General features: G+C 42.4%; 1 protein-coding gene across 3 annotated transcripts in view; it reads right to left on the bottom strand.

Annotated features, from left to right (window-relative positions):
- The window catches only part of CPS1 (carbamoyl-phosphate synthase 1), a 112,514-nt gene that overhangs the window by 71,331 nt on the left and 18,036 nt on the right, over positions 1 to 23,147 (bottom strand). For all 3 annotated transcript variants that reach the window (XM_048953784.1, XM_048953786.1, XM_048953785.1), the window contains exons 2-15: positions 21,377 to 21,486; positions 17,485 to 17,629; positions 16,304 to 16,393; positions 15,549 to 15,605; positions 13,229 to 13,321; positions 10,694 to 10,783; positions 9,502 to 9,630; positions 8,865 to 8,971; positions 8,407 to 8,548; positions 6,368 to 6,445; positions 4,745 to 4,843; positions 3,980 to 4,075; positions 948 to 1,137; positions 267 to 424 (exon numbers count right to left, since the gene is read on the bottom strand). In XM_048953784.1, coding sequence (XP_048809741.1) covers positions 267 to 424; positions 948 to 1,137; positions 3,980 to 4,075; positions 4,745 to 4,843; positions 6,368 to 6,445; positions 8,407 to 8,548; positions 8,865 to 8,971; positions 9,502 to 9,630; positions 10,694 to 10,783; positions 13,229 to 13,321; positions 15,549 to 15,605; positions 16,304 to 16,393; positions 17,485 to 17,629; positions 21,377 to 21,447 — 1,545 coding nt within the window. In that variant the 5' untranslated portion in view covers positions 21,448 to 21,486. The remainder of the gene's footprint in view (positions 1 to 266; positions 425 to 947; positions 1,138 to 3,979; positions 4,076 to 4,744; positions 4,844 to 6,367; positions 6,446 to 8,406; positions 8,549 to 8,864; positions 8,972 to 9,501; positions 9,631 to 10,693; positions 10,784 to 13,228; positions 13,322 to 15,548; positions 15,606 to 16,303; positions 16,394 to 17,484; positions 17,630 to 21,376; positions 21,487 to 23,147) is intronic.

The following is a 23,147-nucleotide window of genomic DNA, read 5'->3' as shown; positions in this document are numbered from 1 at the left end:
TGAACCAGTTATTGTTTCTCACTCTCATCCTCAAGAGAGATTTCAGCATTGCTGAGTTAGATGACCAGAAATTAGCTTACACCTTCCAAGTGTTTAATAGTATTTTCATCTATTTTAAATCCCTGTCAACCAGCACCAGTCCTTGGGGCGTGCTGGTGAAGCTAAGCTTGTCGTTAGCTTTCACTAAACAAAACCAGATTTAAAAAACAGATAAGTAAGTCTCACAACAACAACAGTAAACACATCTTCAAAAGTGTCTGATTTACCGATTCCACTGCAAAGCTAGGAGCAATCTTTTCATTTAGCTCCATCAGTTTATCAGAAAAAAGCTTTCTATCCTCGGTAGCCATGATGGATTCAACTGATGTACCTAGGACCTTCACACCATACTGCTGCAGGACTCCTTGCTTGAAGAGCTCCACTCCTGCAGAGCAGACAAAGCCATAGTTTTGAGGCACGATAGTAAACAAAGAACAAAGTGTCCAGAAGCTGTGTGACTACCTGACCACTCACCTGCCCACATCAACAGATACAGTCATTATTCTGATACAAGCATTTCCACCCTACAATCTAACAAATGTGGGATTAGTGACAAATGTACTGCTTGATGGTCATCCAAGAAACAAGCAGTGCAGTTGGATAACGTTGCAAGAAGGTAAATGAGGCTGACTTCTCCCTTTGATCTCCACCTCCATAGTCTGAGTACCCTCAACTGATCTATAATAGACAAGAGGTGAGCTCTATCACAGGATGCATGCGTTACTTTTAAGTATCAAAAGCAGTGATTAGATGCTATGTTCACAGTTTAGCAGTTACTTTTTCCCACATGGTCAGCATCTCTGTCTATAACCTCCAGGCAACGTATCACAGATCTTGCATGTCTGCATAAATGGTGATTGCAATGAATTTGCCTGCAAGAGCTGCCAAGGTGTCTGTACTGCACTCACCGCAGTTGAGAGCTGTTTGGCCACCCATGCCCAAAATTAATCCATCAGGATGCTCTGCCTTGATGACCTCTGTGACAAACCGTGGAGTGATGGGGAGGAAATACACAGCGTCAGCCTGCTTTAAGCCGGTCTCATTTGTCTGCACTGAAGCGATGTTGGGATTCATGAGGACAATTTTTACATTTTCTTCCTGAAAAATGAAAATCTGCATTTAAACTTGGCACACACAGTAAAAGATAACAATATTATCAGCAGCAAGGAGAGAAGGGGTTCATCAAGAAGTTCCACCGGCAGCACAATATAGGTTCCTTAAGATATAAAAGACAAAATCTCTGCTTCTATATGCAAGGCAAAGGTTAGCCAGAACTTCATACTGCTTTTTCTCTGTCACAGATGAGAAACTGAGATAAAAAGATAGTCGAGTTTATGATTTGCTTCCTGCTGTAGTAGTGATGGTTTTCCTACTCTTTTGTCTATTTCACTACAGCTTGCTCAACAATGGAAAAGCCATACAAGCGCTGAGCAGATCAACTCTTCTCACTCTCAAAACACATTAGTGCATAAAGAAGAAACTAACCAAGTTTTGATAAGGAGCTCAGATTGTGGCCATCCTGAAAAAAATAATAGTAAAGACCACACATCAATCACAGAGAGGTGGAGGGTAACATATTACTGCTTTATTTAAAAGGTGTACTGGGAAGAGGAAAGGCTCTGGCCTTACTTTTATGGGAACTCATCCTAATCTCCACCAATTTCGGGTAAGGCAATAAGTTACTCCATGTAAGTAAACCCTTTGGAAACAATGCCAACTATTGATGCAAAATACATTTGAAGAGAAAAGTTTGCCATATGGGAGTAACAGAAGCTAAGAAAGAAAAATGGAAACTTTCAGAACAAACAGAAACGAAAGCCAAAATATAAATAAATAGATAAACAGAGAAATAAATAAGAGAAAAAATAGGAAAAAGGTTGGCAGATTATGTCAGCCATTTCTCAAGCAAATGCTATGCAATTTTTGCTGGGATTGGTGTAGGAACTATAGAAGCTTTTCTTCCCCTGAGTTCACCGAACTTATGAGAACACCACAGGATTTTTCTGTTTGTTTCAAAAACTGCTTGGGCCACAAATACACAGCCCACCTGGAGCAGTGGGATTCTTACTGAATGCTCTCTCTGATTACTTAGGTCAAGTACTAGATAACATTTCTCTTCTTTCCTTTGATAACTTCAATACTGCTTCAAAGACTATACATTTCTGTTGACACTTTCCAAGGAAAAGCTGGATTTTTTTTACTTTCCTTAAAAATGTGTGGAGCAGGGGAAAGATAGAACAAAATTCTCACAGAAAATATTTCAGTTCTAGACCAATGACTCTTATCTGTGGTTTTCATGCCACTGCTGAAGGAGGAGGGTTGTTCACTGACCAAGTTATTCTTCTCTAATGAATGTGCTCAGGAATTCACAGCTACACTTCTACTGCAATGAATAGGGGAGCAGGAAGGAACATGACTTCATAACAGCAAGGTGGCATATCTATATAACATCACTTCCTTTCCTACTTATCTGGGGCAAGGTGTCTTAAGGACCAGCTGGCAGAGATGAGGAAAATAACTAACGAGCAGAATCAATGCCCCCAAGCCCAGTTATTTGGGATGCAAGATTTTAATCCAGTTGCTATTTGCCTTTGCAACTCTTTCCTCCCACTTCTGTTTGTTTTTTGGTTTGTTTGTTTGTTTAAGTGCACGACATTCTGCACAATAGATACCCATTCTAACCGGAGAATTTCATCACATCCTAGTTAAAATAACTAATTAACAATACTTCAGAGCGCTCCATTCCTCCTTTTGTGTAATATCCACCTGTACTCAGAACAGCTGGGAGAATCCCCAGTGCAAGTTATCAAGGTTTGCAGATGACCACAGCCCTGTCTCTGCTGTTCACAGATGCTTCCAGGCTCTTCAGAGGATCTTCCTGCCTTTAAGAAGCATTCTTGCAAACACAAATTCACTGACTGGGGCAGTCCCAGCTCCACAAGGTCTTAGTCCTACATAAGGGCACACACGTAACTGTATAGGACTGAATGTAAACAGCAGCACCTTCTTAATCAGGAGCTGGCATCCAACAGACTCAGAAGAACAGAAGTACATAGCACAGTGAATCAGAGCATCCAGCAGTGAAAATCCATACCGATTATTTAGAAGAAAATAAAAATAAGATGTCTAGGAGAAAGAAATCTCTTTTTTGTCTCCTGTTAATTGTCCCTGTTCTCTCCCATCCATGCTCTGGTAGCCACTGCCTTCTCTCCTGCATGCAGCTGTAAATCACATCACCAGAGGCAAGGTCAGGAAGAGCAAGTACTGCTTTGGAATGGCTGATTAGCCTACAGCAGATCAGAGCTGCTAGCTGCTGGCCACAGGAAGGGAAAGGGCACTGTGGGAGGTCAAGTTGGGAATGTTTATCATTAAAGAGCACTTTCATCTACAAACCGGAGCTGAGTTTGAAGGACAAAAGAGAAAAGAAAGGAGTGAGATGCCTCTCTTCTGACTCAGGTCATTATCTGCACTCACCCGCTCTGGCATCCTCCACTCCTAAACCTATTCTCATCTTTCTGAAAATACTGTCACTTCAAACCAACAGCCAGCAATAGCAATACAGGGCACAAAGAAAGCATATACAGGACACGACGTATTATAACATTAGGTTCAACCTAGACCTACCACAGATTATATCTAAGATTATCGTAATTGGTTTCTTTTTTTCCTTTGCTGACTTCAACATCAGCACAGGAATAGAATGGCCCTGACTGAAATTAAAGCAGATCACAATTATCACTTTCTCCAAAGGCAGCTACTACAACTGCTCAGATCACTGAACCAACAAATTCACAAAGAAAAAATGGCTAAATATCCCTATAGCTATTTCTTCTTACCAACTTCACTGCCCATGTGATACCACAGTCAGGTGAGCGTAGTTCTCTGTGAGAAAGGAAAGTACATTAAGTGTAGGTCAGCATTTTTCAAGTATCCTTCTCACCTTCAGAGCTTTCACAGCCTGAGATCCAGAGTAATCAAATTCCCCTGCCTGACCGATCGACAGACCCCCAGATCCTAGAATGAGAACTTTGGAGACCTAAAGGTGTGAAACAGAATGGACAAAGTCAGTACTGTGGTGGAGATGTTGAAATGAATGGAGACTGTGCAGCACAGAGCAGCCTCAAATTAGAAAACACACATTCTAGAAAGAAAAAATAAGTAACCTCCAAAAACACTGCAGCTTTACTTCTAAAGGTATTTCTCCAAGACTCCTCCCATATCTCTTTGGATAGAGAAACATGATTTGTGCATAAGGCATGCAATAAATGTGTTAATTGTAAAATACTTAATAGAGAGCCATGCTTCACTTTAGCTGCCCACAGAGTCCAGCTACTTTCTAAGATAGCAATACTGCATGAAATTCACGCTAGGAATTTCGGACTTATTTGCTAAGCATCAGCAAAGCAGCAACATGACGATGCTGGCAGAAAATGTCACGTGCAGATTATCCCTGGGCATCTCATACACTGCTGGGAGAGCACCCTTCTTGGGAGAAGTAGAAAGAAAACTACGCGTCACTTCAGATCTTAACATTTTCTGAAAGAACAGGGAGTCAGTAACACAGCAAGAAAAACCTTTTGCAAGGGAGGCCTCCTTCAACTTCCACGGTCTGCTTCTTATGCCACTTTGTATGGTGGATTCAGCAGGAACCAGCAAGCTCCTAGCCTCACTGACAGGCAGGAATGAAGAGCATCTGTACACTGACCTCCACTCTAGAAGCTGTTGCTCCAGCCTTGGGCAGGACCGAAGCAATGGTAGTGCCTTTCCCTCTCTTAATCAGTGAGATAAATGAATCAAACAGGAACTGGGAAAAACAAACACAGGTATTTAATCTCCAAAGTTGAACAAAACTAATAACAAGCAAACGAGGAAAAAAGCAGGCTGTTAGGGAGCGCAGGCTATCAACTCTACACCACTGCCTTTAGAAGGCAGATTTCTCTTCATCAGAAAGGAGGGGACCATTATTTATAGAGACTTTGGTGTATCTGACAAAGCTGCATTCAAGAAAGGGAGGTCATATCAGGGAGAAAACACATAAATCACGTCTGTGTGCTCTGTTTGTGTATGGTTGGCAGTAGAATGAATGAGTGCACATTGAAAGCTAATATACAGAAAACCATACACTTAACTACCTCAAGTGAACCGTGTGGAATGGATTCTGTTACAGAGGTGGGATCTGTAGAGGTATATCTAAAAGTCATTTGTGCTAACTCAGTATGTTGTCCTTCCAGAGGGGATCTCAGAGCAGCTGTGAGGGATTTTTTCTCCAGTTTCCACCTCCCTCATCTCACAAGCTTGCCTGCATTGCAGCCAGCAAGGGCAGGCAGAGGAGGCAGCAGGACACAGCAGAATACACCCTGACTGCACCCATCTCCACATTTAGAGAGCTCAGCCCCTGAAGCTGGTTGCAGGGAATCACCTGTGGCAATGAGCATGGATGGATCCTGCAAGCCTAGCAGTACAGCACCTAAATAATCAAATCCATCCAACCAGAGGAAGTGCACCTACTTGGAAGAGGTAGCTGAGGGTTGTTCATCTCAGAGAACTCAAGTCAATCACATCAGCAAGAATTAGTTCTTGATATCACGAAATTTACTTGCAAGTTTAATGAACAATATCAAATTAAGATTAAAATAAGCACTTCCATCTATATTTCCACCTTATCAAGAAAGGCTAAGAAGTATATTTACGTTCTGACCTGCCTCCTCTGCCTTCCACATCTCCTTTGTTGTTTCGTCAGACTCTGTGACTACGCAACCAGTTGTTACAGAATTTGTGAAAAGTCACAGATGGGGGATTATAATTTCATTTCACTTAGGAGAAGCAGAGTGAGAAAGTGTGAATTCATCTACATAACTCTGCAGTAATTATAAAATTTGCAAGTGGAACTAAAATGTATTAGAAAGTTAATGATTTTATTACGAAACATCTGGCTGGGATTTTTTTGTCTAAGATGAAATCCTTTTCCTTTTGCAATCACCCCAGGTACAAGAGATTTGAGCCTGATCCTGCAAAGGCTTAAGCACTTCAGTAACTTCCAACACACAAATAATCCCACCAGGACTCGAAGCACGCACATCATGTGAATGGAACCATTGATCCAAAGCACACAGAAGTCAATAGATGCCTTGCTGCTGATTGTAATTAACTGTGATTCAAACTAAGCAGAACAAGCTTATGCACGATTGGGTCCTCAGCGAGGATCTTAACTTTTCCAAAAACAAGATTTAGGACCATCACCAACATAAAGATTTGTCACTGTAGCTTATACGTATCTGTACTCCCCAGCGCACATAGAAGTAAGGCTGGATCAATTCTCACACAATACCTCCGTGTCTGTCGGCCCAGGATTTGCATCTGGGTAGAACTGTGCTGTGAAAATTGGTCTGGTCTCATGCATAATTCCCTGCAGGATTAAAAACATTTATCTTAAGCACTTCCTTGCAAGTGGGCAAGAAGACAGAAAGCCAGACATTTTCCTTGTAAGTACAGAAGGCTAAGGAGCTGGGATGCTTTTAAAGACTGCCAAATTTAAACCTGTTTCATTCCCAGACTTCAGACTATGTCTTACCTGAGGAGCCTTAAAGCTTTTTGCTCTTCTGAGAAGGTTCCAATGCCTGTCCAACTCACTGAACTGTACATGGCTGAGAAGCATAGTGGAGACCTCACTTCCATTACAATCGCAAACACTATTCAATTGCACACACGTAGCAGAGCAGATAGGCTAGTCTGCCTGCAGAGGAAATTCTGGACCAGGCAAAGAAGAAAACAGCACACACAGCAAGAAATGGTCACCTTAAAGGGTCCCATGTCTCTGGTTTTACTGCCCCGATCTTGCTAGGTCCGTTACAAGACCGTTACAAGAGCGAGACTTCAGTCATGCTCTTTATTTCTGTAACTCACTTTGAATACTGACACAGAGCCTTGCACATGATGTCTGCCCTGAGTCATTTTTGGGTCTGTGATGAAGTGGGAACGCTGCTCTGAATGTGCAAGAGCTATGAAGAAATGCTGAATAGCTGAGTTTGGAGACAGCACTCTTATTTTCAGTTAGAGTCAGACAGAACAAACTTCTCAGCTGCAAGCCTGATAGCACCAGGCAGCATAGTCCAGACTACTGCTCATGGCCTCTGATTCCAGATAGAGGAAATCAAAATTCCCTCAAGAGGGAATTCAGAAAAAAAATACTTCTCATACAATCTGTTTCCCTTGCGAATGGACAAAGGAGTCCCAGCAGCTCCTACTGAGCAACACTGCCATCCAGAGCTGCAGGGTGGGATGCTGGGGTAGGGCAATGGCATGAGATGAGCTGCTGACCACACTGAGTTTCTGCCCTCCGATTAAAGAGCGCCACTGATGTGTCAAGTTTTCCCTGAATGCTCATATTATTACTACCTACATACAAATCTCTTGAAAATATTCCATGGTTTGTCAGTGTTTGGAAATCTGTACTGGCCTTGTCCAGCTGTGATGGGTCAGATCAGTCAGCATTTCTTCTTTTCCAAACAAGATTAAAACAGACTGCATATGAGAGCCCATTCAACCCTGTTCCTGTCTGTGCACCTCCGTGCCAAAATTGCACTGCTCCTCATCCCTCCCTAGCACATGGACAAATCTATGGAGGTGTAAGAGACTGAGGGGGACACAGAAATGGTCCTTCTTTTCCAACAGACTTTCTGATAAATAGCAAGACCCACACAAAAGTAGGCCTAATACAGTATTTATCATGGTCAACTACAGAGCCTAAGATGCTCCTCAGTGTCTCAGACCTTAACAGACTTGAGTAATGGGATTTTGTTTTACTTCCATGTTTATCTGTGAACATCTAGTGGTCAAGCTTTTTTTTTTCTTATTTCAAATCTTTCCATTTTTCCCCACATGGGGGTCACTTGGCAGGAGCCCTCTACTTCAGATCTGGTAAGCTGTTCTGTAGAGGCAACTGCCTGTTTCCCTCCTGACATTTGGACCTTGGAGTTCTATTCACATTAAAGCACCAAATTCAACTCTAATAACATTCCTTTTCTGTGATGCGTAGCACAGAATGAACCCAACAGTACGCAGACAAGGGTTGGTGCACTTGCAGTAGGGAAATCATTGAAATTAATAAGGCAGCATTGCCAGGGAAATCATGAGGTCACTGTTGCAGCTGTGCATTTTGGGCTCATACAGACAACAGAAGTAACGGCCCACCTTCTGTTGGGTTGCATGGCAGGGCTCCAAGTAAAGTAAATAGGATCAGGTCACTAAGTTTAGTTCTGATGACTAATTATAACCTGACTGCAAGGAGGAAAAATAAGGTGAGACGGAATTTTTACTCACTAAAGGCTGCTATCTACAGATTAGAAAAATAGGAAAGCATGCACTCACCTCATTTGTTTGATCATTGACATTCACAAAAAGAGGCTTCCAGCCAGGTGGGAGGGTAGAGCTGTCGATAGCATAAGCATGATTCTGAGCAGTGATGACAGCTTGTCCATTCACTGCATTCAGGACAGGCTGGTTCTGTCCTCTGAAAGAGAAACGGAAAAGGAAAGGGTCAGAAAGCAGCAGTCTGAAGTGTCAGGTGTGACTAAATGCCACAAAATAGCAAATCCTAGGAGAAACTTCACAATCCCTCAGTTTGGTGGAGACCAATTACCCTCAGAAACAGCAATGCACATCAGGGCAGTTTAATTAAAGGCAAGGAGAATGTCAAGACTGAAGTAGTGCTACTGCCATACTAGCTTCTGTTGAGACAGTTCAGAAGGAAGACACTGCTGTCTGGTGGCCTTTAATGATGCTGCGATGATCTATTTGGGCCCTGGAAAGCAGAAGAGCTGCTGCACCTGTTGGCCATCTGCATCTTGTAGGAAGTAGCTCCAGCTGCAATTCCAGTGATTAGATTCCCCATGCCAATTCCAAACAAAGGTTCTGGGCGATTGCTCTCCAGGACCTAAAATGAAAAGGTTTTCAAGAGACACTGGAGTGACTCTGTTCAACAATCCCAGCATAAACCATGTACCCTCACAGCAGCCACATGCAGAAAAACGGTGAATGCAAGGGTAGCAACAGCCTACAAAGGAAAAGTTTCTCCTCTCCTCTGCCTCAGAGGGAAACCTCAGCTTAATTTCTCAGTCTACTCAAGGAGAATAAATGATACTTTGAATTCAAGTACAACGTTATTTGAAAGAACATTGCTGAAAAATCAGGGCTCTTTCACGAGGTCACAAAGGTGCTAAAAGAGTACAGGGCATTTTAAGGCACTGGTAAGGCAATCATGGTAAGGTCTGTATAGCCTTATTGTGTCTACTGGTGTGGAGACTCAACTCCCAGTGGACTGAGGTAAAGAATATACTAGGAAGCTGAAATGGCTGCAAGATATTTGGCTCTTAACGTGTCAGTGCAACCAAGTGTTTACATTTCAACTATGTGACAAAAAAAGGTAAGCACAAAAAAACTGGCCCACTGGCTGTCACACTGTACCTTTCTGACATTCTGAATCACTTCCTGGGCCTTCATGGGATCTCCTGGACCTCCAGAAATTATGAGCCCATCATACTCCATGCTGGTAAAATCATGATTCCACGGAACTAAATGTACTTCTGCACCTTGCTGGGAGAAAAACAAGCAATGAGGAGAGCAAAGGAACAAATGTTTATGTCTGAAGGCTGTTTTTTTTTCCCAGGGGCTGAGTCAGGATTTCAGCCATTCCTTTACCAGGTATAATAGCAAGACTATTTTTAGCTATGTCCAGATTATTTCACAAGCCTGGTAGGATTCTGTGCCTTTGAGACACCACAGCACCTGACAAGTCTTTCTGAAATTCAGTAATGAGATCACAGCTTAGTAATGGTATGTGAAAGAGGTGTGCACACGCATGCAACGTGCTCACTTGTAGACAGTGCAATCATCCTAACTGCTAACACAGAGTTAGCACACAAACTCCTTCTGTGGCATGCCAGAAATAGTCTTGCACATCCAAACGGGGATGAACATCCACATTAACTAGAGAACAGAGACAAGTAAAGCTTGTACATCCAGAGAATGAGAAGATACCACCTTCGCTCCTCCTGTGTGAGAAGTCAGATAAGTCAGGACAGCTACACCTCAGTGCTAACAAAAGAAGATTTTCAAGAAATCCTCAAATTGAAGAATAACTCTGGCTGGAGGGAGCCCAGGCAGTCTGATGCAATCCCTGCTCAAAGCAGGGGTGACTTCCACTTTAAGGCAGGTTACCAAGGCATTGGTCAGTTGAGTTTCCAGTATCTTCAAGGACAGACATTGCACATCTTCTCTGCCTCTCTGCTTCAGCCACTCAGCAGCCACTCTCACTGCAAAACTTTTTCCCATTGACTCATTTTTGACAGTGTTGGGTAGGTTGTTCTTTAGACACAAAGAGCCTTGTTTCTTTCAAATTCACCCTCCTGGAATTCTTTATGCCTGAAAGGTTGCTGCACAAGTCCACTTCCTTACCCCCTCAATATCAGGCATTAAGTTCAAGAAACCTTCACAAACCATAAGCATCATCCTAAAACAAAAATCACCTGTACTTCATTTTAGGAGGGAAGCAGTTACTGGAATTAATCTGTCCACCTGGAAGGAAGGCTATTGAGTACACAGGCAAAGCTCTTACCAAAGCAAAACAGGCGATAAAGGATAGAAAGCACTGATCTACCTTTACCAGCAGACGAATAACGTTGTTCTTCAACCCACAGTCAACTGCTACAATTCTAATTGGGTTCCCTTTGCCAAACACCTTGACTTCCTATAAAAAGAGAGACCAAGCTGTAAATAAAGTATCACCCCTAACCCCACAAAACACATAAGTAGCAGAAGAACTCTTCAGCAACATGCAGACTGGTGCTTAACAACCAATTTACAGAGAAATCTTCAGAAGTACCACCGATATTAACACTTTCTCTTTTTTTTTTTTGTTAAAGTAGAGATGATAATACCATTTCATATCTTGTTGATTGCAGCAGTGACAGCAATCCCTAAGAAGTTACTTGTTTCCATAGCTAATGACAAGCTTTTTTCCCCATGTTTCACCTCATTAGCAGTGAAGTAGCAAGTCAGTTCTCACAGATCATTACAGCTCAAGAGAACTGCCAGATACAAGGGGAGAGATTTTCAGCTGAAGTGAAATCATCGTGCTGATGTCAGTAGAGCAAGGTTGCTTCACACCAGCTACAGATCCATCCCATTAAACACCGTCCCAAGTTGCCAGTCACAGTAAGACCAAAGCTTAGCATGGCTGGTTAGAGTTTGTGGCAGACTTCCAGAGCATCACTGCACTACAGACTGGTCATCTACCACTGAGCATCAGCTATGTGACACACAGAATTTTACACATCTGACAACACTTCTCTTGGCACCTTCTCTTCCAGCTGCTGTTCCCACCCCACAAAGTAAATTGCTATGACAGGTCACCTGCCTCTGTCCTGAAACTGGACCATTTGTATACCCACTTATCTGCTGGTTGTAACTGGAATGGAACATGATAAAGACATTTATCATATTTGTTTTTAAGTGAGCTAAACAACTCCCTTTTAATCAGCTTCCCTGGCATTTGTATTTCACAACTGGGCCTCTTTATGAAATGTGCTAAAATCCACGCCCAATATACCTTGGCGCTGAGTGATGAATTGATTCTTTTCAAGAAGAATTATAACCAGATAGAAGGAAAAAAAAATAGCCCCTCTATAGGGAGCACAAGATTTTTTAACAGTTTCTCCCTCTGTGCTATCCTAATTCAGTTCTAGGTTGAGTTGGTATCTTCTCAAAGACTGAACAGATTGATAGAATATAAGCAAGAGCGCGCCCTGTGTGAAGACACCTCTCACTATCATCAGGAGTGATTGACTGCCATTTCAGGAGCAGAGATGGAAGAGTCAGGGCACAAGGAGCCACTGCCCTCCTCTACAAGGTTTGAAGGTGCAGCGAGGGCCAGAGAGAACTGAAGAACAAAACTTTGTGGAGTTATTTTAACCACCTTCTTCTCAAAACTTATCCTTGTCCATTTAACTAGGCTATGATTTGTTTCAGCAGCAGGACTGAATTTAGTCCCTGCTGTCTTCACAGTCCTTCCCTTCACACTTACTCTTCCTCTGTACTGCAGAGCACTGATCCCCACATCTGGCAGACTATGGCTAGACTGGGAACTGAAGCAGGGAAATGTTATAATATGTCCCCTCTAAGCCAAAGGATTTCCCTCATCTGCTCACAGCCCAGCCTATAAAAAATGTCCCAGTCCAATATGATAATGTTGGAAAGCTGTAAGCCAGCAGTCAGGATGAGAAGAAACCCCTCCTGGCAACAGTGGTGAGAACAAAAAAAAAAAAACCATGGGGCTGAATGTGTAGATAGAAAAGACCTTTTAACTTCAAGTGGTGAAATCTCTTCCATTTGTTCTGGAACCCCGGCACCAAAATAAATCTCCAAAAAACAAAGCACTGGCAAGTTTCCTAAACTCCCAGCCTTGTACAAGCAATGCTAGTGTACAGATTCTATATGCTAGCATCTGTTGATGCTGGGGAGAGGAAGAAAAAAGGAAAAAAATAAATCTCTCTGAAATAAATTGATTAGCAGGTTTTAATGTATCCTGATTAACATGAAAATAACTGTTCGGCAACTGATAGATTAATTACGTCCAGTAATTATCAACACTAAACAGCTTACTTCACTGTCAGCTTTATTTTGTGATGCTGTTTTTCAAGCCTAGAAAATGAACTTATAAACATAACGAGACTACCAAAGCTCCATTTATCTTATTATACTGCCCTTTTAAAAGCCATTTTCAACACCTTTGGAATAATTCTGTCTTTATAATTGCAGAGTTTATCATCAGCAACCTTACCTGTTGCTGAGTTACTGCTCGAAATGGCTTCACTGGCATCTTGCAATCATAGATCACAAAGACCTCAATAAGCAACTGATATGCTTGTATGTAGCAAGAAGGCCCTGACTCAAGGTACAGAAGGCACTGATGTAAGTTAGTGAGATCCTGGACTTTCAAGGCTGCCCATGTAGTCTAGTGGCATCTCAGGTAACCACTTACTGCAGCAAATCCAAACCTGAATGATGCTGAAATCACAGACCTTCAAGGTCTAGAAGTTACACGATTTAAAAAAGGACCAGACTGCTCATCTTCAGAGCAAATGAGGAGCAGCTAATATCCAGAGTGTTCAGAACTGGGACTGCAAGTTCTCACCTTTGTTGAAACTTCTGCAATTAAGTTCTGCTTATTTGGGTCTGCAAACTCTGTGGGTTGACCTTCAAATTCAATCTTCCCAAGTACTGTGCCCTGTGGAAATACACCAGTAAACAAAGCATAAGCGCAGGAGGAGCTGTGAACACTGGTACAAGGTGGTGACAGGCACAGCAATCTCAGCATCTGCTTATAGTTTCTTGACAGCTCATAGCTGTTCTAGCATATTCAGAAGTTTATGATTCTTTCCATGTATTAAAAACATGTTTAAACTTCTTTCATCTAGAGATAAAGCAGTGCCATCAGTAAACTCTCTAAATAGTTTGGTAGGCCAGTGCCAGTATAATGGATTGCCTTCCAAGAGATCCCCAAATAAGATCTGAGTAATCCCCAAGGCCGTTTGCAGCTTTTGGTTTTAGTCATCCACTGAGAGGTCTTCAGCAACATACTGTGCTTAGCTAGAAGGCAGCAGAACTGTAAAGCAAAGCTGTGTGGGAGGCAGGTCATCATAGCTGTTTGACAATTAATCTGTTAAAAATAAAAACAAAATGCACTCCAGCAAGCTCTGCTCTTTATTGCCATGACACCCTTGTCTAATAGCAGAATCTCCTACTTCACGTTCTGCTCAGAGAAGTTCTCAGTAGAAAAATTCTTGTTTTGTTTTTTCCCCTTTCCTGGAATAAGTGGGATGAACCCAGGGTTAACCTTTTCCTTGGCATGGGGACAGGGTGTGCAATACAAAACTTCTCAAGGTAGGAAGAGGGAAGTGAAACCAAGGAAGCCTACGTTTTATGATAACACTTTTAACACACAACAGTGTCACGACAAAACACAGTTTGTCTTGTGAACACCGGCACTGCTCACAGTCTTTAGTGATACTTCCATGGTTGATCACGCTAGAAAGTATCTTTGCCATTTTCCTAAGGCAGAAATGTACCATCACCTTGCTCTACTAAGTGTGCCAAGTGTGTAAGGTTAAGTTTTAAAGACAGCTCTTAACAGTGACTGACATCCTGCCTCACCTTGAAGTGACAACACTTTACAGGGTATTCCAGACTGGCTTCTGCAGAGCACAGCTGAAAAAGTTAGTATCCACTTTAAAGAAGTAAGGTTCTTGACAGCCACACACCGCTGAATCCCATTTTGCAGCCAGTCCTGTCAAAGCTGATGACAGAACCCTAAAAAACCCTTTCCCATAAATAAGAAATCTATGTTTTACCTTGCAACTGGATTACTCAGCCAGATGTATCTTTACAGTTGCTTTAACACTTTGCTGTTCAATTCTTCACTTGTCACAATGAAGTTCTGTTCGCACCCCCAATTTATAAATAGACAGGGAGTGAAATATCAAGTTGTTTTTTCAACATGATTGAGAAGTCATGGAGAAAATGCTACATTATCCACTATTTTATAAGCCATAAACTGATACTATTCAGATGTCAGTATCATGTTTACACTGTTTGAGAAGCTACTGGATAAATAGTGAAAGCATATTTACTTTGGATGGGAGGAACACTGATCCATTAAATGGTACAACTCAAGAAAGCAGAAAAAATGTACTGCCATTTTCCATTGCATTAAACTGTATTTGTATGCGATCTGCAAGAGCGGGACAAATCCTTATCATCCCCCAGGAATTCATTTACAGTAACTCTCTTTCAAGCTGGGTCAGTGATATTTTGGTCATGGAATGAACAGGGGTGTGGGCTAGGACTACAGATCACAGACTTGTCACCTTAAGAAAAGAGCAGCTTCAAATAACCCATTACAAAAGAAAAGCCTCCAAGACACACACAACAATTTTCATTCAGAAAGGCTTTGATCACTGTTTGAGCAGATGTGAAACGTACCTTAACACGAACTTCCATTTGCTAACATAATCCTGCTTATGTCTTTCTACTGTTAGCTCCCAGAAACCAGAGAAAAGTAATGAATGTTAAAAATAATCATAGGTTTCAGCCAAAGAAAATCAGCCTGAATTAGGAAACCAGGTTTGGACAACGCAGGCATTTCTGAAGTCTTGAAGAACAAAAGCCATGGACGTCTACCAACAAATTTGCACAAAATGTCACAGGATTGTTGCCATCTCTGTTGTTATCTGAGGGAACAGGTAGCTGATACTATCACTACATCAACTTGTGCTGGAGCACACCTACATGTAACAGGAAACCCAGAGCCTTTGGAAGAGCGTCGGAACCTGAGCACCATTTGAAGCTAAGGCAAACAAGTGCTAGCATTGCTACTTCAGGTTTGCTGCACTGTTAGAAAAATGTCCCAGTAATGGCAAGATCAATGTAACTGGATTGAGGGAAGTGGATCATACCTTGTCACGAATTAATTTAGACAGCATTCTGGTATCAATCCCATACAGAGCAGGCACCTGAAGAAATCACAAAAGAGATACAAGTTTGAGATGAAACAGCTAAGATAGATGAAGACAACAGCCAGACCACTTTGCCAAGAATGTCCCTTGGTTAAAGAGCTCTGGCTCTTAGCAGCTCACTTACCAAGGCTACCTCACTTTCAGTTCTTCACTTTTCCTCCCCATTCCCAATTACAAAAAACTTAGTTGTTCAAATCTTCTAGTTTCTGCACTAAAAAGCACTCAGCAAAAGCTTACGTGGCAAATATTGGTCTAATTTCTGAGCCACATTTTGCCTTCTTCCTGAGCACCCAATCCTCCCTGCTGTTATAAGCTGACTCCTACAGCTTCAAGTGTGAGGGCTTCCAGCAGCTAACATCTTCTGAGGTTTCCACTAGGCAACCACTCAGAGAAGTGCTGTAGAAACATTCAATGACAGACTGGAATATAATCTAACATGAATTGTTTTTAAGAAGAACCAAACATCCCAATTTAATTAACAATTTGTCTGTGAAGATGTTGGAAATACCACAGCACCATAACAAAGAGAAATGGATGAAAGGTCAGGGAACCAAGGAACGCTGAACAAGCCTAGTGCAGAGCAGTGAAAACATCTGAGGAGATAAATGACTACCAGCTCAACGCTGCATGTTCTCTCCTTTGCTCCCAGACACACAGGTCTGGTGTCCAAATGTAGTTATCCATGGATCTCTTACCTTTTCTTCCTGCAACCACTCTCCTAGACTCCTCGCAGCCTGCCAGTGACTGTACTCATTGCTGTAATCCAGGACCAGCAAACCTGAAACCTGCAGAGAGAAGAAATGTCACTTTGTACTGAAGGATCGTTCTGCACAACGCTGTACATTCACGGCTTTCACTATTCATCCACTGCAAAGCACACCACAATTAAGACATAACGCCAGCCAGATCTGATGTGACTGATCTTGCAGAACAGTAAGACAGCAAAACCTAATTCTTCACAGTGGGAGTGCATAGAACAGGTACCAGACAAAGAGTAAAGACATCAGCAGTTTGCTCTGATGAGTGTAGCTGGGCCATTTTACTTAGGAGACTCAGATTATGCTTCCAGATAACCAATAGTATAAATTGTACTGAATTGAGAAAGCCATTCTTGTTAGAAAGAAAATGGAAATGTAAGACAAAATGTTTTACTTCGATCCATTTTTTGTTTAAGAAAACATTTCACTTTTTAGTGACATTTCATTTCAAATGTCAACTCCACTTTCCAGTGGAGCTGGATAGCTTATAAAGGAGTCATTTCACCTCAGGACAGATGAAGCATTTCAGTGGTTCTGCAATTACATGGTTTTATTTGATTTTTCAGCACTGCCACAACTGCATGGACACAGACCTGCTGCTAGCCAATGTGCCCTGTCACTAAAGAGTAAATACCAGCTCCTGCACTTATAAGTACAGCCTTCCTCACACAGCTGCCACTTTCCCTGTTTGTGATTGTACAGGCATAGAGAAAAACAGCCACTGCACACAGAAACTTCTCATTCTCTGGCATTTGTTCTCTCTGTGGCAACCAGGCCTGGGCAAACACAGATAAATGTGAATCAGAAGTGAATGTGGAGAGAAAAAAAAGAAGTCATCCAGGAAAGCAGTTCACAGAAACTGTGCCATGCATATCACAGAGGGGAAACACCACTTTCAGACAGCAGGTGGCCTTGTACAGAAGTCAACACAGATTACCTTTTGCCACCATATCTCTAGAAGAGAATATCCAGTAGAAGAAAGAAAAAGGTCAAGTATCATTGATTTCTTTTAACTGACATTAGGGTGCCAGTGAATCCCTGCACATGTGCACAGGCATTCACACACACTCAGGCTGCTAGCACCACCCTTTGATCAGCTCTTGCTCTGCCACCATTACCTTGATTCCATCAGACTCCAGAAACCTCCTGAGGCCTATTTCATCCAGGGCAGTCGTGTCAGGCACTCCACCATTCCCAACGATGGGATTAGCCAGTGTAAGAATCTGCCCTTTGTAGCTGGGGTCTGTCAAGGCTTCAGTGTATCTAGATGAAGAAGTAATAGGAGAAAAAGCACATTGGTCTGGAGTTGAGAGAACAAAAGAGCCAGTGGGAAGAAGACAGGTCTAAATTCTCATAGTTCAAAGAACAAGAACAGTAGTTATGTCAGGTGTATTATTCCCTGGACAAAAGAAAGCAAATCAGTGAATATGTCCCATCTTTGCTATCTGTGGTTAAACATCTGACACAAAGAACGAAGAAAGGCTTTTGTGTTTCTCGTGTTTCATTGAATAAAAGCCCTGGAGCTAGTAGCAAACTCAGGACTCCTTATGACTCAACTTTTCATTTGACCCACAAACAACAGCTGGGGCTTGTCATTCCCTGGGTAACCCATGTGGCCAGCATTTTATCATCATCACCTCCTTCCATGTGCTTCCATGTTGCCCCTCTCAGTGCCAATAGAAGGCTCAAACAGAAAATCCAGCTGACAACACAGCCATTTCCCCAGCCTTGATTCTTTCTCCAGTCTTCTCGTACAGTTCTTCAAATGTCCAGGGCTGTAAACCGCCCTTTGTATGAGGGAACAGGTAGACAAATCTACACCTATTTACATTCTCTGGGCCCATGGAAGCAGCTACAAAACATCATTCTGATTCCTCACTAGTTCTCTGGGTTCTTCTCCCCTACTTGCCCTGTCTGCAAACTGCCACGGTACTGCTGCTGCAGTTTCTCCCAGCACAGAGGCCAAGCACCTCTTTCAGGCCATCTCCAGGTTCCCACTCACAGGACACTCCATATTTCACCTGACAACATTCATAGGCGCCTCTGCTGAGGAAGGCAGTTTGAAGACAATGCTTTAGAACTCAGTAGTCCATGCAGGTCACAGAGCCCCAAAGCATGTCCCCATCTTTAGCCACAGGCAGAAGCCTCAGAGACAGCAGCTTTGTTCTGGAACACTCTTCTCAGTAAGAACAGATTTAAAAGTGAGGCAGAGCATCTTCCTGCAAAGCAGGACTGAATCTTAAGATGTTTGGAATTTAAAGGAGGATCATACCTAGGATCTTTCCATCAACTGCTGTACCAGCTCCGGATGTGATGGGGCAGTAAATTCTGTCTCAACCCCAAAGAGGAGAACAGGGTAAACATGATCTCCTTACCCATGCTCCTGATTCTGCAGCTTCAAAGCAATGCCCAACCCTTCTCCCTCTCCTTTATCAACTAGCATACTGTTGCAACAATCTGTCTTCCAACACAGAAGTAGCTGTAATTTAGCAACAAATGAAGGTAGCCGTAGGAATATTTAGCTAAATACATCAAGACATTTCAGGATGAATCCGCTCTATAGAAAATATAATTTATTACTGTCATCATTTTTTAGAACAATACACAATTGGTAACTCCCACCATCTACCAGATACCAGGAAGTCACAAGAGACATTTTTCTGGAATGCTGAATTAATCTGCCAGCAGATTAATTGTCAAACACAGGGAAACTTCACAAAACCCAGAATGGTTGCAGGCAGATACAGACAACCCAGCATACCAGCCAGCACTGAGAAATGACACGTCGAATGAACAATGGCTATGAAGAATTTCCAGGTAGTTCTCCTGCTGTTCATATCCACGCTTCCTGCTGCAGGTAAACAACCACACAAAGTGCAGTGTGATCACAGAACTGCACTAAGTACATGGCATCTGCACATTTAGTCTCTCTGTCTCCTTCTAAGTCAATTGGCTATGCTTCCAAAAGACTCCTTGTTGCTGACAAAGCCAACACAATTAACATTTACACATTATTTGTAATCAGCAGATAAGGACAGAGAGCCAGTGGGGTTAGCTGGGGTACGAAGGCACAGCTCTGCAGTAAGACAAAATGCCCCTTAAGCAGGCACAGTGCCTCGTGGAGCAGAGAGGAGCAGATGGGATCAGGAGCTCCAAAGATGCTGCAAAGTCCAACCCTCGCTGTGCCTGCCCACATCTCTGCCTGATTTCAGTCAATTCCCATCAATCACTTCTTTCACTAGAATATCACATGAGACACATGCAGGCATACTGGAGGCAAATGCATTTACTGAGCTGATTCAAGCACAGTAACATTTTATGGCCTGTAATTCTTCTCTCTTAATTGCAAAATCTCCTCTTCCTTTTTTCCCTCTAATCCAAACAGATGGCAACAACACAAGGATTTTTTTATTTGAGCAAACACTTCTGCAAAGTTCATCTTCATGCTTCCCTAATGAAAATTCAACACTTCTCCTCTAAATCAGGGCTCCCTGCTCCCTATTCTGGAGTAATGTGACATTTTTGCCAGCTGTAGCTACTTCAGACCTGAAAGGCACGCGTATGTAAAGTGCTACCATGTCCATGAAAACCACCACGGGCTGCATCTGATGGGTTCCATTGGATATGAAGGCATTGATCTCAGTGCTCTGGAGCACGAGAGACAGAGGTTTCTTTCACCAAAAAGCAGTGCCACGACTGGCAGCAAACCCTGTCGCTCTTACGATCTGCACCAGCGCTGCAAGATCTTATCCTCTTCGTCTGTACGTTAATCAAGCTCACATTTCAAGAGAGTGCTCCGAAGACACAACTTGATATTTTCTATGTTCTCTCCATCGCCATATGCTCCCCTGCCCAGAAGAGATCTCTCTTTTCACAGGCTTCCTTCCCAAATCACTAGAAAATGAGCAAACACAGCTTCTGCTGCCACAGTAACATGCGGAGAAGAAATTAATCCATCAGGTCCTCCTTGACTTTTGTGATGTGACAAGATTTATTGCCCATAATCCATCACAGAGAAGAGAATTCTGGTGCCCTCCATCATTCTGATCTATATTAAACAGTTGTTTGTTGGCAGGTATATTAACACAGCAAGTAATTAGTGCTGTCAAAATACTTAAATAATTGCCTCCTAATGCAAAACTTTGCAAACAGATTTCCCTCCGCTGCAATTTAACATTCTCACCAATGAGACCATTTAAAAACTCATCTTGTGAGTATTGTTTTCTCCAAGGGAGAGCAGAATTTGGAGAAAGCAAGGCAGCTGGGCAAATACTATTATGGAAGGCTGCAGACAAACACAGCTATGGACAACTACCGAGAAGGCTCAAGCACTGGCAGCCTCAGAGTTGCCTTACCTGCCCAGGGACACCTCCCCTTCCTAATCAAAAGCCTCAGTCCTCTGGGCTAATTTCCTTTAGTCAAACAATTCAATAAAAGCACTTGCAGTATTTGGTTGCCATCCTAAGCTAGCAGCTATTGGCTTCTAGCACCCAAGAGGACACAAAGTCAAGTTGGGTTAGGAATGAATCTGATTCTCTCCTTTACCTGGAAAGAGCACAGAGTTCATATACATCCTTAACTGTGGTATGAGACATCGTGCATCAAAAACAATGGTTCTCATAAGAAACTGCAACTTGGGTACCTTGGGATTTAAGAATTTTGCACTTAGAAGCCAAGTTCCATTACCCAGCAGGCTGTAGATGCTTCAGATCTCTACATTTAATCTGGACACTGGAGGCAGAACAAAGATTCATTAAACCAAGAATCTTACTGTCCTGTTTCAGTGTGCTCTGACTTGGCAGTGGCTGCATTGCTACGGGAAGGCAAGCAGAACTCTGCATACCTCACTATCAGTCAGCTTTATCAGACATTAAAGTGCAAGAAGACTGCCTGAAGTCATGTTGTTAACTTGTACCCTCTCCGTACTCCTAGAAAAACAGCCACAAAAACTACCCCTTTCATGCTTACAAACCAGTTATCTTCCTTTTACCCCCTTTGCTTTTACCTTACCCAGAAATACCAGTGTTGAATACGACTTCCCCTGCTGTGGAGGATGGGTAGCCAAAAGAATAGCCTTTCATCTTCGTTCCATCTTCCAGCACCAAGTTCGCTGTCTGCACCTAGAGAACAGCACATGAAGACACTCAAATACAGGAGGAAAAGGCTTGATGGTTACACACTTAACACCCAGGACACCTGCCTTTCATGCCTCGTGCTGTACCTGTTTCTGCCTCTCTCCCATTCCCAGCTGTCAAGGTACCATCTCTTTTACTAGGCTCCTGTTGTTCTTTTTCTTCCTAACAGTTAGGGTACACTGAGCTCCTAAAGGAGGCAAGGAAGCTAGCAAACCTCAACACGAGCAAAACGTGTGCTCCTGTTACCATGGGATCACTGTGGCTCCTTCCACATCATTTTGTTATTTTCTTCCACCACGATATCATAACTCCATTGGAAAACAGTTGCCTCTCTCCTCAATGTTTGCTCAAGGCTTGTTGCTGAGTACACTGAGTATCCAGCCGTGACCTTTGACAGGTGCTTACCTTCTGTTGCTGCTCTGTTCTGTACAGCTAAGCTGCTAAAAAATAGTATGTGCTTAGATGGACTCAGGTTAGAAGACCAAATTCAACACACAAATCCATTCTGCTGCAGAGGAATTCACATCAGACACTTGTGATTTCAGTTACTTCATGGGTAAGCAAAAACTGTCCTCCAAGAGGTACATATCTGACACAAAACCTAAATAAAACAACAGTTCTTTCCAAGAATCTTCAGCAGACCTGAGCATTGCAGTGCTAACTGAAGTTATGGCAAAGATTTTGATCCACTGATTAAACACAGTCCTGTGAACAGCAAAAACATGCAGCCTTGCTTTGTGTTTTGATAAAGGAATTTCAGGACAGCTTTCAAGACTGCTGAAAAAAAAAAATCACCAATTTTTGGTATATTTGTAATTCTGTTTTCAGACGTCATAAATGAATTAGCTGTGAATTTTAAGAGGAAATGTTTAGAGTTGCAATCAGACATTCAGCTAAAAGACAAACGTGATCAAGTCTCTCAACCAGACCTTTATAAGCTCTCCGTTACCTGAGAAAAATAACGCTCACTTCCTAATCCCGCCTTACTCACATCACCACTTTTAGGCAGAACACACATTTGTCAACAATTAGTTTCAAGGATGAGGTGCAAGAAGAGTAAAACTTCATTAAAAATCTCTGACAAACACCTTGAGAACTCACTGAGAACTGCAGCTACTTCCATTAAACCAGACTGATGCATTAGCTTCATAAAAATGGGGCTGTTAGTTTTACGGTTTTTTGCTCTCTTTTTTTAATGTTTTAATAAAAATAGTAACAGTTAAAATAAGTTTTGTTATCTACCTCCCATTAACCATATCCTGTATTTTACAAGGGCTGCTCTGAAAGTAATGCCTCCTGTTTTACAATGTTGGCCCATGATCTCAGAGGTGGATGCTGAGAATTTGCGGTATCAACACTGCTCATTGCAGCTGTTGTAGTTTGCATGGAAATAGATAAGAGGCATTACTTTTGGAGCACCCTACATATACATGGCCTGAGACAATTGCTCTACAAACAATGCAGCCCAGCTAAGCCAAAAGGTTGAACACCCAAGATAGATTGGTTGGGAGATTCCTTCAGGTCCCCGCTGACACGCAGGAGAAGAAACAGAGTAAGCACACCTGGAAACAGTTTGCTAATGAATGTCAGGGATTGAAAACATTTGGAAGAGAAATCTTTTGGACACCAAGAAACTTTCGCTTCTG

This window comes from Lagopus muta, chromosome 8 (assembly GCF_023343835.1).
Source record: "Lagopus muta isolate bLagMut1 chromosome 8, bLagMut1 primary, whole genome shotgun sequence".
In the NCBI taxonomy this organism is placed as follows: domain Eukaryota; kingdom Metazoa; phylum Chordata; class Aves; order Galliformes; family Phasianidae; genus Lagopus; species Lagopus muta.
Note: the sequence above shows the minus strand (reverse complement) of the source record. Positions and strands in the feature narration are given on the sequence as shown.